Source organism: Uranotaenia lowii, chromosome 3 (assembly GCF_029784155.1).
Source record: "Uranotaenia lowii strain MFRU-FL chromosome 3, ASM2978415v1, whole genome shotgun sequence".
Classification (NCBI taxonomy): domain Eukaryota; kingdom Metazoa; phylum Arthropoda; class Insecta; order Diptera; family Culicidae; genus Uranotaenia; species Uranotaenia lowii.
In genome coordinates, this window is record NC_073693.1 from 123,467,386 (window position 1) to 123,481,226 (window position 13,841).

The 13,841-nt window shown below is 48.3% G+C and overlaps 1 protein-coding gene across 1 annotated transcript; it reads right to left on the reverse strand.

The window, feature by feature from the left end:
• Positions 1-7,777: 7,777 nt before the first annotated feature.
• LOC129757639 (uncharacterized) lies at positions 7,778-8,623 on the reverse strand. Its single transcript, XM_055754913.1, has 2 exons — positions 8,533-8,623; positions 7,778-8,467 (listed from the first exon to the last, which is right to left on the reverse strand). The coding sequence occupies exons 1-2, from the start codon at positions 8,542-8,544 to the stop codon at positions 7,877-7,879; spliced, it is 603 nt and encodes a 200-aa protein (XP_055610888.1). The 5' UTR covers positions 8,545-8,623; the 3' UTR covers positions 7,778-7,876.
• Positions 8,624-13,841: the final 5,218 nt, after the last annotated feature.

A 13,841-nucleotide genomic window follows, 5' to 3' on the forward strand; every position in this document is an offset into this window, starting at 1 on the left:
CTTGGAGCTTTCGGTGAGGTCGTCGAGTTTGCTCTGCATGTCTTGTTGTGTTTGGGCGAGCAAAACAATATCGTCTGCCAGGTCAAGGTCGTTAAGTTGCTCCATGGTTGAAGGATTCCACGGCAATCCTCGGTTTGGTCTACAGTCAATCGATCCAGTCAAGATCTCATCCATTACGATGAGAAAAAGCAGCGGTGACAAAATACATCCTTGTCTCACTCCAGCAGTTACCGGGATTGGTTCAGACAAGACACCGTCGTGCAAGACCTTGCACGAAAACGCCTCGTACTGTGCTTCGATGAGATGGACTAGTTTCTCTGGGACCCCTCGTCGTCTAAGAGCAGCCCAGATGTTTTCGTGGTTCAGTCGGTCAAATGCTTTTTCGAAATCAACGAACACCAGCAAAAGAGAGTCCTGGAATTCGTTGATTTGTTCCAGTATTATTCGTAGCGTAGTGATGTGGTCCACACATGATCGTCCGGATCGGAATCCAGCTTGTTGCCGTCGGAGTGTAGCGTCGATTTTCTCCTGGATCCTGTTCAGGATCACTTTGCAGAGTACTTTGAGGGTTGTACAGATCAAAGTTATGCCACGCCAGTTACCGCACTCTGTTAGGTCTCCTTTCTTTGGGACCTTTACGAGGATACCCTGCATCCAGTCGGCCGGGAATGTTGCAGTATCCCAAATGTCAGCGAAAAGACGGTGCAACATTTGTGCTGATAGGGCAGGGTCGGCTTTGAGCATTTCAGCAGGAATGCAATCGATTCCAGGCGCTTTGTTGGATTTCATGTCCTTGATTGCCGCTTCTATCTCAGCCAGCGAGGGCGCTTCCGAGTTGACGCCATTAATGCGACTTACTGTGGGCGCCTCGAGCTGCGGGTTCTGTTGGCCATTGCTACTTGTAACTCGGAAAAGTTGATCAAAATGCTCAGTCCAACGCTTGAGCTGATCTGTTCGATCTGTCAGCAGCTGACCTGCTCGGTCTTTCAGCGGCATTCTTGCATTAGTCCTTGCACCACTAAGGCGGCGAGAAATATCATATAATAATCGGATATCTCCAATGGCGGCGGCTCTTTCTCCCTCTTCGGCTAGGGAGTTTGTCCAGGCTCTCTTGTCTCGTCTACAAGCTCGTTTAACTGCCTTTTCCAGCTCCGCATATCGTAAGCGGGCGGCTGCTTTGGCTGACCCGGTACATGCCTGCTCAATTCCGACTTTCGCCTTTCTCCGATCATCGATCATCCTCCAGGTTTCATCCGACATCCATTCACTTCGTCTTCCACAAACTTTACCGAGAGTACCATGGCTCGTCGTGATAAAGGCATTCTTGATTCCACACCACTGTTCTTCGACTGTTCCGTCTGTCGGCAGCTCCGAGGCTCGGGATTCTAGCTGTTCAACGTATGCCCTTTTCACCTCTGGATTCTCCAACCGGCGGACGTCGTATCGACACCCGACTTTCTCCTCGCGCCGTTGGACACGCGCAACTCTCAGTCGTATCTCGCCAAGGACGAGGTGATGGTCAGATGCAATGTCTGCGCTTCGTTTGTTGCGGACATCAAGAAGGCTCCTTCTCCATTTTCGACTGATGCAGATGTGGTCAATTTGATTTTCTGTTCGGCCATCTCGGGATACCCAAGTGACCTTATGTGCTGGTCGATGGGGGAAGAGCGATCCACCGATCATCATGTTGTTGTTGCCACAAAATTCTACAAACAGTTCTCCGTTTTCGCTCATCTGTCCTAGGCCATGGCGCCCCATGATGCGCTCAAAGTCCTGATTATCGGAGCCAATCTTTGCGTTGAAGTCGCCTAAGTGGATTTGAATGTCACCCTTCGGAATTCTCTCAACCACGCTGTTCAATTGACTGTAAAACAGCTCTTTCTCCTGCAAATCGGCAACGTCTGTTGGCGCATAACACTGGACCATTGTGAGGTTTCTAACCCGTGTTCTGAATCTGGCTACGATTATTCTTTCGTTTATCGGTTCCCATCTTATGAGGGCCGCATGGGCCTGCGGGCTTAACAGGAAACCAACTCCTCGTTCCCGAGTAGCATGTTCTCCTCGTATGCCAGAGTAAAGCAGTACTTGCCCGGACTGTGTCTTGTGTTCTCCAGTGTTAGGCCAACGGACTTCGCTGAGTCCCAATATCTCTAGCTTGAGGCGGCTAGCTTCTCTAGCAAGTTGAGCCAGCTTTCCTGGCTGGGCAAGGGTCAAAACATTCCAAGTTCCAATTCTAGTCCGTGTTTTCATGCTAAAAGTCGTTGCCAAAGTTCCAATTCGGTTATTTCTTCTCTCAGTTTCTGTAACAATACAAGATATCAGGAGCAGTAGGTTGTTAGCCTAAAGTCCCTATCCCGCGATGGGGCTGCCATCTTGGACTTAGCTGGCGGGAGCCGCATTTCATAAATTCAGCCGCTTGCTGCAAGACAGACGCTGTTTGAGCCGCCCCTGACCTGGAGAACAGACGCTCGGTTGTTGTTGCACGCCGCCCCTGACATGGGGAACAGACGCGTGCGGCCACCTTCTCAGTCTGCATGCGACCAAAGCATCCACCGGGGTTGGGTACCCGATCTCCGCTTAGGTTACTCGCACCCCAGCCGGCACCACGGGGAGGTAGAGATAGGAGATAGTTGCCCAGCTACCACGAAATTGGATGGACTTTCTGTGTTGATTTCCATCGACTTGGTCTTTCCGACATTGACTAAGAGACCTGCTACCTTGGAGCTTTCGGTGAAGTCGTCATATTGTCTTCGTCTTCGGTCGTTTACTATCGCCGTATCCTTAAGTTCATGCACCTGCACTTAATCCCTTGATCTCCAAGCACTTTCTCTGTTGGAACTTTGTAGGTGTTGGACGATGCACAGTTTCACAACACAAAAATCATGTCATCTGCAAGGATGCTTCAAAATTTTCGAACGTTCTCGTTTCGGTCTCATTTTCCAACATTTTCTGTGCTTTACAGGCTTACATCTTCGAACTTGGCTAGGGATTAAGACCTAGCCTGTCTCGCTTGACTTTAGTAGAGCTTGAAACATCTCGTTGCCTTTGTCTTCACTTAGAAGAGCTGCTGGGGTCAGCTGTTTAAGGCTCCCTGCAATGAAGCTGGAGTCAACGGCTGTCACCGAAAGGTGTTTTTGTTAGCTCATCACCCAGTAATCCTTCTTACGGATTGCATTCCAAGGCACGGCGAGCCACCGTGTCTCCCCAGTATGTTCCCCAGTTAGATACTGTATACCCCTATGCCATAAACTCCACCTGGGGCTTCTGGCGATAATTCCTATCCGGACCTGCAACGAAGGCTGTAACCGTGATGGGAGACCTAGTCCGCGCTTAAGCGCTCATCGACTTACTCGGTTTCAAGTCAAAACTCCAGCATATATACCCTGCCTCTTGTTACGATTCAAGACTAAGGACCTCTCCTCTGACGACTCGAAGTCCAGCCTGTACTCGTAACTCGAAGCTCGCTTGGTTTCCATGACTACCGTGCGCTCCGCCTCTGTTCGAGGCCACTGCTAGGGTCCAATGACCTCTCCTCTAACGACTTGAGATCTTGGCTCCGCTTGGTTTGGCTCAAGGCTCTGTCTTCTTCGCCCGCCCGTGTGTCGGTCGAGAGCAGCTTATCCTAGACTCCCTGTCACAGCACACGTCCGGGGCTTTACGAAACTACTTGGATGATTCCCGGCGAAGACGTTATCCTACACCGACTCGAGTGACTCACCCGCCGACGACGTGAAGGCACTCTATCCGTGGCGTGAATACTCTTCTCCCTACGAGTTCGACTGCAAAGAAGGTAAAGTCTTATCCCCGCAGCTTCCGTCGTAGGGAGCGCGTTCTACTCTGATACTCCGCGGCGGTGGAGGTATCCTACACAATTTTCGCGACGTACCTAGCAGCTCGGCATACGCAAAAGGGAAAGTCTTATCTTTGTATGCCTTAACTGCTAGGTTCGGAGGCACACTACTCAGATGCTCCCCGACGAAGGAGTCATCCTACACCGGTCGCGGACTGGTGCTGGTTCCAACTCCTCTGCAGGGCAGACATGATCCGAGTGAACCCATCGCTGACCACGCGCCAAGTGTTGGCATCATCACACATCCTCCGCACGCTGTTGTTCGATGTAGTTTCTGGTCCGCAGTCAGCAGTTAGTGTTGTGTTGGTGCGTACCCCTTCAAACCTGGGCAGTTGAACACTATGTGCTCTGGTGGCTGAACTGTGTCACCGCAGGTTGGGCAGAATGGCGAGGCCACTTGTCCAAACCGATGGTGGTACTGCATGAAGCATCCGTGACCAGTCGAGAACTGCGTTATGCAGAAATCCAGCTCTCCGTGTCTCCAATTTTTCCAAAATCCGACGTCAGGGATCAAGCGATGGGTCCACCAGCCGCGTTCCGAGCTGTCCCACTGGTGCTGCCAGTTGGACATCAAGGCCTCTCTGGCATGTTTCCGCACATCGGACATGTGCCTGTGCTCGTAGCAGGAGATACCTTCCTCTAGCAAGACCGAGATAGGCATGACCCTCGCCACAACATCAGCAGCTACCGAGAACACTGTTCGGTATGCGCTGATGTCTCGCAGGTTCACCAGACGCTGCACGCTGCAGAGCTTTTGCAGATTACACTGCCTGCTGAAGGCTACCGCTCCGTACTGCAAAATGGTCGAAGTCACACTTGCCAGGACCCTCCTTCTGCTGCAACAGATCGCCCAGTTGTTCGTCATGGCCCGCGAGAGGGCTGCTGTCGCCATTGCCGCTCTTTTACAAGCGTAGTCGACATAAGCCGTAAAACTCAGCCGGTCGTCGATCATCACCCCCAGGTATTTGATCGCACGCTTGGATTTGATTGCGCACGGTCCAGCTGCAATCGTCTCTGATTGTGCTGAAATCAGGTTGATGGCCGCCACCATCTCGGTCTTGTAGTGAGCCAGACGCACCTTTACCAACTTTACGCCTTCTCGATCGTTACTGTGGCGAGCAGCTGTACCTCTCCGGTACCTCTGCGAACGGTGTAGGATGACTCCATCGTACGATTCCTTGATTGAAGCTAAAAACATAAGGCATCATCTTCTGCGTAGTGGAGGTCATGTGTATGCCGAGAACGTGTGTATGATAGTGTCGCTTTCTACGGAGGAAACTGTGGAGATAAGGCTGCAGCGGACCTTGAAGGAAGGGGGTAAACCACTGTCGGAGGATACCAACGGTAGCGTCAAGGACAAGCTGCTCTCGATTCGGAACTTGACGGGCAGAAAAGGCCGCGGGTTAGAATGACCCCATCGACGGGGAACTGTTGATTAGAGTGTGTCCCACGGATTGAAACTACAAGGACAAGGCAACATCTTCTGCGTAGTGGATGTAGTGCTGTTCCCAAACGGTTGAAGCTACGGGCTCTCGACGCAAGGTGAGCCATTTGCGTCAGTGTAGGATGACGTCTTCGTCGGGAATCATCCGAGTCGTTATGTTGATATGAAGTCAGACCTCGAGTCGTTAAAGGAAAAGTCAGATTTTGAGTCTCCAAGAGGAGATGTTTGTGTGGTCCAAGTCTTTACGATAAGAGATCGGATTTCGAGTCGCAAGAGGAAAGATCAGACCTTGAGTTTTTTTTTAAATTAGTTGTTAACCCAGGTGGTAAATCCAATTTACGGATTGCATTCCAAGGCACGGCGAGCCACCGCGTCCCCCCAGTTTGCTACTCTGGGTCCATGGGTGCAATTGGACGACTCATGATACAATGCTAAGGAACACTGTACCCCCTACGCCATAAAGTCCACCTGGAGCCACTGACCTTTGTTCCTACCTCGAACTGTTTGACACACTTTACTTCAATAGTGGGAGGTCATTTCGCGCTAGTGCGCTCCAAGGCAATACTCGTTTCCGAATCCTCTGTCAGCATAACCTCATTCTAACACAACTCGATGCGCGACCCCTCCTCTGACGAGTTAGGACCCGACATCTCATCGTGTGAATGAGGTCCCCACACAGCGCAACTACTAACTTTGTAAATCCAATCCAAGATCCAGAAACACAAAGCGAGTTGTCGACGACACTTTCTCTGTTCAAACACGCGGGTAGGGGGGGTAAGCCCCCTAGGCCACGTGTAGGACTCAGACTCCTCCGAACTCACAAATAGTGTTGACTTAAGTCACCACTCAGCGCAACTACCCGATCTTCAAGTCGGGCGCTTGACCACCCGAAGCGCAGATCGGGCTATAGAACGCCCTCATCAGGTCACACTCGCGGTTCGGGCGCGTCAATTCCCGAAACGCGTGTCGAACCCTGACACCTCCGGCAGAATGTGCCTCTCGGACACTGACGTGTGAACACGTCCCTAAGTGATCGGCCCACCATTGGCCACCACTTTGCGCATTTACTCATTTTGCGAATCGGGTCTATACCCACCGAAGCGCAAAACGAGTTGGCGATCGCTCTCTCTCCGGTCACGTCCGCATATCAGGGCCATGACCCCCCGAAAGCGTGTTGGACCATCACGCACACACCCAATTCGGTACCTAAGTACCCGGGTGCACCACTTCTTCCGCGCGGGTTTGGCAGACCCGTCGACAGCCTCTAGTGGATTTGGTGTAGTTCTCTTGGCCGTACATCTGCAATACGCCGGACTTGCAGACACGTTTCCACTCTGCACCACGGGGAGGTGGAACTACTTCGCAGAGCAACAAGAGGAAGGGTATACGTGTTTACCTCGAGTCACCACGATGAGAGGTTAGATCTCGAGTCGTAGGAGAAGAAATCGGCTCTTGAGTAGTGCAGAGAAACGGTATGTGTACGTCAACCTTGAGTCAATGCGAGGAGAAGTCGTTAAGAGGAGAGTTTAGTGTGGGAACCTCGAGTCATTGCGAGGAGATTCGGTTCTAGTTCCGTTAGAAGAGTGTTCAGACATTGAGTCGAAATGATAAGAGGTATTGCTGAAAGTGGTCTCCTCTATAAGTTTGTCTCAGAGCACGTTATAGCGCAAAAAGACCTCCCACTGTTAAAGGAGAGCGTGTTAAACAGTTTAAGGTGGGAGGTCTGCTGTCCCAGGTGAAGTTTAGGAAATAGGAGGTATACACGGAGTATATCATGAATCATGAGTCTTCCCATTATACCCATGGACCCAGAGAGCAAACTAGGGGGACGCGGTGGCTCGCCATGCCTCGAGATGCAATCCGTAAACTGGGATTTACCACCTAGATTACCAACTTAAAAAAGGCCTTCGGCAAGCACATTGTCCTTCAGCTTGAAGTATTTTTAGAAGGATAAATAATGTGGTTATCTTGACCATACATCTGTCCGAGGCAGATGTACGACCATACGGATGTCCAAGAAGTTGGAGAACGGTGGTCATGGACCGAGTGAATTGGATGAATATTGTTCATCAGGTTATGTCTTGAGACGGAACACCAAATAAATCGTTTTAGACCACAATAAGGTAGAATAACTGCCCAAAATAAATATTGTTCTGCTTGTTTTGGATGGGTTGTCTAGACGCGTTCTGTTTCACCTAGGAATACTAATACGCAAATGCAGTATTTTATCCTTTTGGTGGCACCTGTCCACTGTTTTGATGACAGTACGGGTGAGAGTCCATTGTACTGGAAATTCGTTCTTAGCTTTCAGTGTCACGCTGGATCTTTCCAAGACTTACTTTCTTCAGTACTATTTTAGTTAGATCCAGGAGCCATATACAGGCCTGAATACCCGGATTACCGCCACCTGATGGATTTCTTGAATTTGAATTCTGCCTTTAGGCAGGATAGAGTATTGTCTGATGAAAATAATTAAGAGAAACTTTGATCTTGATACATTATTTATTACAAATACTCAACAAAAAAAAAAATTGTTTGTACATGGTTTGTGATTACCAATGTTCCGAAAGCAGATTCCCACTTTAAACCTTCGACGCAGCGACGGTCGATGTTGGGTTACCAGAGACGGTTGGCGCGGCGGAACCCTGAGCGGGGGCAGCCCCGGTTGGCTTCTTAGCCAGGGCAGCCTGTGGTACGTTAGAGGAAGATTTCACAGTCTGACCACGGGCAGCATTGTTTCCGGTTGTGGTTTGTCCATTATTGTTGGATGCCAACGGTTTCTTGACGGCAGCAGCAACGGCAGATGGTCGGGAAGAATTGATGGTGGCCGGTTGGATTTGCTGCTGGGTTTGGGCTTGGGTGTCACGTTTCTTGTGCCACGACTTGGTGGTCTGGCGTTCGGTCGAAGTTGCTACCGTTGAAATGGGTTGCTGATTGTTGGAGCCTTCTTCGGCTGTCTTGGTTTGTTGGGCAGAAGTAGCTACCGGGATGATGCCGGTTGGACCATTTCTGGACACAGCAGCTGGGTGTTGAGCATACTGACTAGGCGATGTCTGACCTTCCTTGTTCTCGGTCGTGTCCTTGCTAATCGAAGCAATTGTCGTCGAGCTCGAATTCGGAACTCGGTCAACAGGAACTGCCAGAGCACAGGCAGCAACCAACAGAAGGCAAACCTGTTTAAAAATAATATCGTTTAGTCGTAGTATAGAAACTTAAACTATCTAAAGCTCAAACTTACAAACTGCTTCATCTTGATATCAATAAAATAGTCAACTTTTCTCAAAGGAAACCTAAATGTTACTGTGTACCAGCTGTGATGTGTACGAACCTTTTATAGTGATTATTTTATCGTTCAACTCTTTGCGAAACTCATTTGAATAATTATACGAAAGTCAATAACAGAAGATTCGCGATCATAGACGATTTTTTGGGTTAAAGAGTGAACGTGAATTTACCAGATGATTCATAGGATTGCCGTTTGTTTTGTAGTTAACGGGCAGGTGCTAATTTGAAATGAGAAATAAATACTGCAGCGAGATTTCGGTATTATGTACCTACACTATTTCGGATTGGTTGTTTTGTTATAAGTACATTATCGATAGAGCATACAGTACAACGATATTCACTGAATGTCGATCCGTGCGATGCAACTTGTACAGGAAAAGACCTTTGGAGACCTTTCAATTTTATGAGCAATAAGGGACCAGTTTTTCTAAATTATGCTTGCCAGATTGCCCGGTTTTATCCGGACTTGCCCGGATAATCAATACAAAATTTAGGAAAAGTCCGGCCCTAACTGATTGCCCGGATCTGTTGAAAAATGCCCGGATTTTGCCCGAATTTTTTCACTTTATTGTGCAAAAATCTCAATTTAGATTTTTGTGATCAAAACCGTAAATTTTTGAGCAATTTTGTCAAAATAATCATGTACATATCTTTAAAAAACCTAAAATATCATCAAAACCCTAAATTTTTGAGCAATTTGGTCAAAAAATCATGTACAAATCTTTGGAAAGCCTGAAATAAAATTTAAATTCTGGAATGTGTTTTGATATAAACATAATGTTTCAAGTGATTTTCTTCTGGATTTCCATTGATAATATGCTTTATTTTTGCCAAATTTGCCAGGATATTACCCGGTTTTTGGGTTGAATATTTTGAAATCAAGTGCTCTGATCTGACTGCACCACTTTAAAATAGTTGATCCACAAGGACAAATTGATGACATGTGATGAAAAGGGGGGCCGAAGGTCGAATGGGTTGAAAGGCCGACGGGGTTAAACGGCCGAATAGTCATTAGGCCGAATGTTCGTAGAGCCGAATGGATGCAACGCCGGATTTAACCATTCGGCTTTGCGACCATTCGACCTGTCGCCCATTCGGCTTTACGACCGTTCAGTCTAATAACCATTCGGCCTTGTCATCATTTGGCATAATGATCATTCGGCCTTATGAACATTCGGCCTATCATCAATTCGGCCTATCATCAATTCGGTCTAACGACCATTCGGCCTAGCAATCATTCATGACGATCATTCAGCCTTATGGCCATTCGGCCTAGCATCCTTTCGGCCTAACAGCATTCGACTGGATAACCGTCGACCGAATAACCCATTTGGCCGACCGGCCGAATGGCTTTCGGCCTCATACGGCCGAATGACCCAGCCTCCTTGAAATGTTCTTTCTAAAATAACATAACTTTCACCCATAAAGTCGATAAATTAATTAACTTTTTTATTAAATTTTTGAGGAGCCAAATGCCGGTTTGGGTTAGAACAATAACAGTTTCAATAACTGTTACAGCAACGTTAATATTGATTCCAAACAATTCTCTCAGTCAAGAACGTCATGATTATCGTCGCCAGCTTTTGGCAAACAGTAGAACAGTCACTGCTCTGTTGTGAATTTTGATTAGCCAGAATACCGTTTAAAAATCCCCAAATAAACCGGCGGCCGTTGGCCATCATTTACTTTTCCAATGGCCAAATATTACGGGGCCTCGACATAGAAAACGCAGGTGCTAATTGAAAGGGACGAAAAAAATTGTTATCCAAAGTTGACAAACGTGATATTATCGGATCTCATCGCCATATGATGGAAATTTGTTTTTTTTTTGTCATGTTTGTAGGTGAACAAAACTAGGTGCTAACGGTAAAAAAATCTCCTTGAACGAGAAAAAAAGTTTCAAGTATGGTTAAACATGGTTTTATCAATTTATTTATTGAAATTTGTTTTTTTTTTAATTTTGGTTCACTCCTGGTACAAATACTGGAATAAAGTGACAGAGATCAGTGATTCAATTCTGGTTGAGGGTGGGAAAATGCCTATGAAAAATCATGAAGCTCTTAAACGATCTTCCATTACATTCAATTACGTTAAACCAGGCATGTCAAACTGGGGGTTCGCGGGCTGCATGCGGCCCGCGGCCTTGGTCAATGCGACCCGCATATCCCCGTATTAAATTATCACAAAATTCCCTACTACACAGAAGTACACTGGCTTTCCTGCCACAAAATATTAAAAAGATTTTTTTAAGCTACGAGAGGAAATAATATTATTTTTGGAAATGAAAGATTTTTAATGCGGCCCGCACACTTAAACGAGTTTGACATGCCTGCGTTCAACAGTCCGAAAAGGGGACATTTCAAAATGTCACGTGGATTATTTCCTGCTTGGAATTCTAGGTTCTCTGACTTTTACAGTAAGTAGGCGTGAAGAGCGCCATTTTTATTTTACATAGTTTTCTGTCTCACGAAATTACTTGATGAACATATTTCCTAAAATTCACTCGGGCCATGGTAACCGTTCTCCAATTTCTCGGACATCCCACATTCTTCAGATCACGCTCCACTTGGTCTAACCACCTCGCTTGTTGCGCCCCTGCTCGTCTCGTTTCTACCGGATTCGCAGCGTACACCTGTTTTGCAGGACAGTCGTCCGGCATTTTTGCAACATGTCCTGCCAAGCGTATCCGTCCAGCCTTCGCCACCTTATGGATACTGGGTTTGCCGTAGAGTCGCGCAAGCTCGTGGTTAGTCCTTCGGCTACACACTCCGTTCTCCTGCACGCCGCCAATAATAATTCTTAACACTCGTCGTTCGAATAATTCGAATGTACGCGTTCTCCTCGAGCAATATCCACGTCTTGTGTCCGTATAGGACAACCGATCTAATGAGGGTCATGTAGGTACAGGTTGCACTTCGTACGAGGGCTAAGTCTTCTCGACCGCAGTTGCTTGTGGAGATCATAGTAGGCACGACTTCCGTTGATCATTCGCCACCGGATCTCACGGCTGATGTTATTGTCTGCGGTCACCAGTAAGCCGAGCTAGATAAAGTCTTCAAGCCGGGCTTGGTCGGTCTCAGATCCGCAGGCCAGCGTATACTTTGTCGCCCTTTGTGTAGATGCGTCATATTACCCCCGTCTTCCCTTCCCCTTTGGTAGCTTACGTCGCAGTGAAGGCCGCGATCAGGGAGTTCTCCGAAATGTTCCGGTTATCATTGCAACGATATGTGACGGAACGGGTGATCCCTGATACGTGAAAGAAGCTAGTCCTTCTGCCAAAACCGAGTAAGCCTCCAGAAGAAGGTGATTCAGAACCGACTCCAAAGGTACACTGAAAGTGAGGGCGGACTCTCGAAGAAACAGTCTGGTTTCTGTAGAGGACGCAGCACCGTAGATGCCATCATTGAGAGAGCGGACAGAGTCAGGCTAACGAAAAAGAGAGCGTTCCGCTTTTGCGCGGTGGTCACTCTGGACATGAAGAACGCTTTCAACAGCATCAGTTGGACAGCTTTTGCGTCGTCTCGTCGCTCATCCAAATGAGGATTCTGGCATATTTGTATAGGCTTGTGGAAAGTTATTTCCACAATCGCGAACTACACTACATGACCAATGAGGGCATACGAACACAAGAGGTTCCAGGCAGTGGGAAGCTGGATACACATCAAGTGCCTGCGTCTAGCCAAAACCGAGATGGTAATGATCACCAACCTGATCTCACCTCAAACAGGTACCATTACAGTTAGACCGTGTGATATCATGTCCAAACGCGCAATTAAGAAGTACAACCTATATAGGAGTGATGATCGACGACAGACTCAGCTTCACGAGTAATGTCCACTACGTGTGTAAGAGAGCGGCAATGACCACGGCCTCACTCGTACGGATGATGTCGAACTCCTCGGCAATCTGCAGTAGCAAGAGGAGGATACCGTCAAGCGTGACAACGTCAATCTTACGATACGGAGCAGCGGCCTGAAGGCAGGCCCTTGGAAGACAATGCAACCTGCAGTTATCAGTGAATAACGGACCATCTCGTCCGAAGCCGCCTGCGTAGTGGCAGGCGTCATGCCCATCTCGATTTTGCTAGAGGGGGATGTCTTCTTTTACGATAATGAAGACACGCCCGACGTACGAAATCTCGCCACCTTTGTAACCACGGGCTAGCCTACTGCTCAGTGGAGCAAGAACCCCCCTCTAGCCTCAGGGTCGGCACTCGTAAAAAGGGAATCGCGGACTCAAGGAAACGCTTTAGTTTGGTCAAGAAAACTCCCACTTTATTTTCCCGAAACCGTATTGACAACGTGACACTGGTTAAATGGGGTTGGCTATGGCTGTTGACCTTTCCCAGACAATTTTTCCCAAGGAAACAATTTTTGTCCTACCTCGTGTTGCGTCGCGGTGCCGTGACGGTGTTGCTGGTTGGCGTTGGCACAATACTCCTAGCGGCTTGCTGACAGGGATCCAAGGATCTCTTGGTGGGTGGCGAAGGCCGAACGACGATGTATTGGGTGTCGGATTCGGAAGAGGCACGCTGGGTATCGGCTGGTTCACGGTGTGCGCAAGGTCGGGTGGAGCTGGTTCCTGGTTTCCTGGAGGGTGATCCAAGGGTAAACCTTCGGTGGATCGACCGGTGGAGCTGGGAATATTATCCAGCCACAAACTACGGGGTCCTAAGGCACATGATGGGACACGGAAATGGATTAGTCGGACGCCGGGTACGGGGTTCAAAAATGGCGGTTACCTGGTTATCAGTGTGTCCCAGATAACTCGCTGGGTTGCCTACTGGCTTTGTGTGGTTGTGTTGTTTGGCGATGTCGACGTCTCGAACTTATGGATCCAAATGAGCCTGTTTCTGAGCTAGGCTATTGACCCCGTACTCCGGTCAAAGACATTTTGGGTCCGTCCTATAATTCCTCCCATCATGTCCTGTTACGCTTCGATGCGTTAGCGTTACCGTTACCATAACGCGTCCTTCAGCTCCACCTGGTGTTGACTAGCGCTCTGTTGACCTGATCACGCTGCCTCTACGCGTTCAGTATCGTGGAGTGGTCATTCTCCGTTCCTCCCCAAAGCACCTCCTTGAATCATAATGGTGTGTTCCGAAGTTTAAACTATGATTCTCACTACACTCAACGGTAAACTAACGCACTGGTTACACCTTCGAGGAGTATCCGAGCAGTGCGGTTCACATCGACCGAAGCTGCGGGGATAAGACTTCACCTTCTTGGCAGTGGAAATCGTTGGGAAAGGGTCATTCCACGA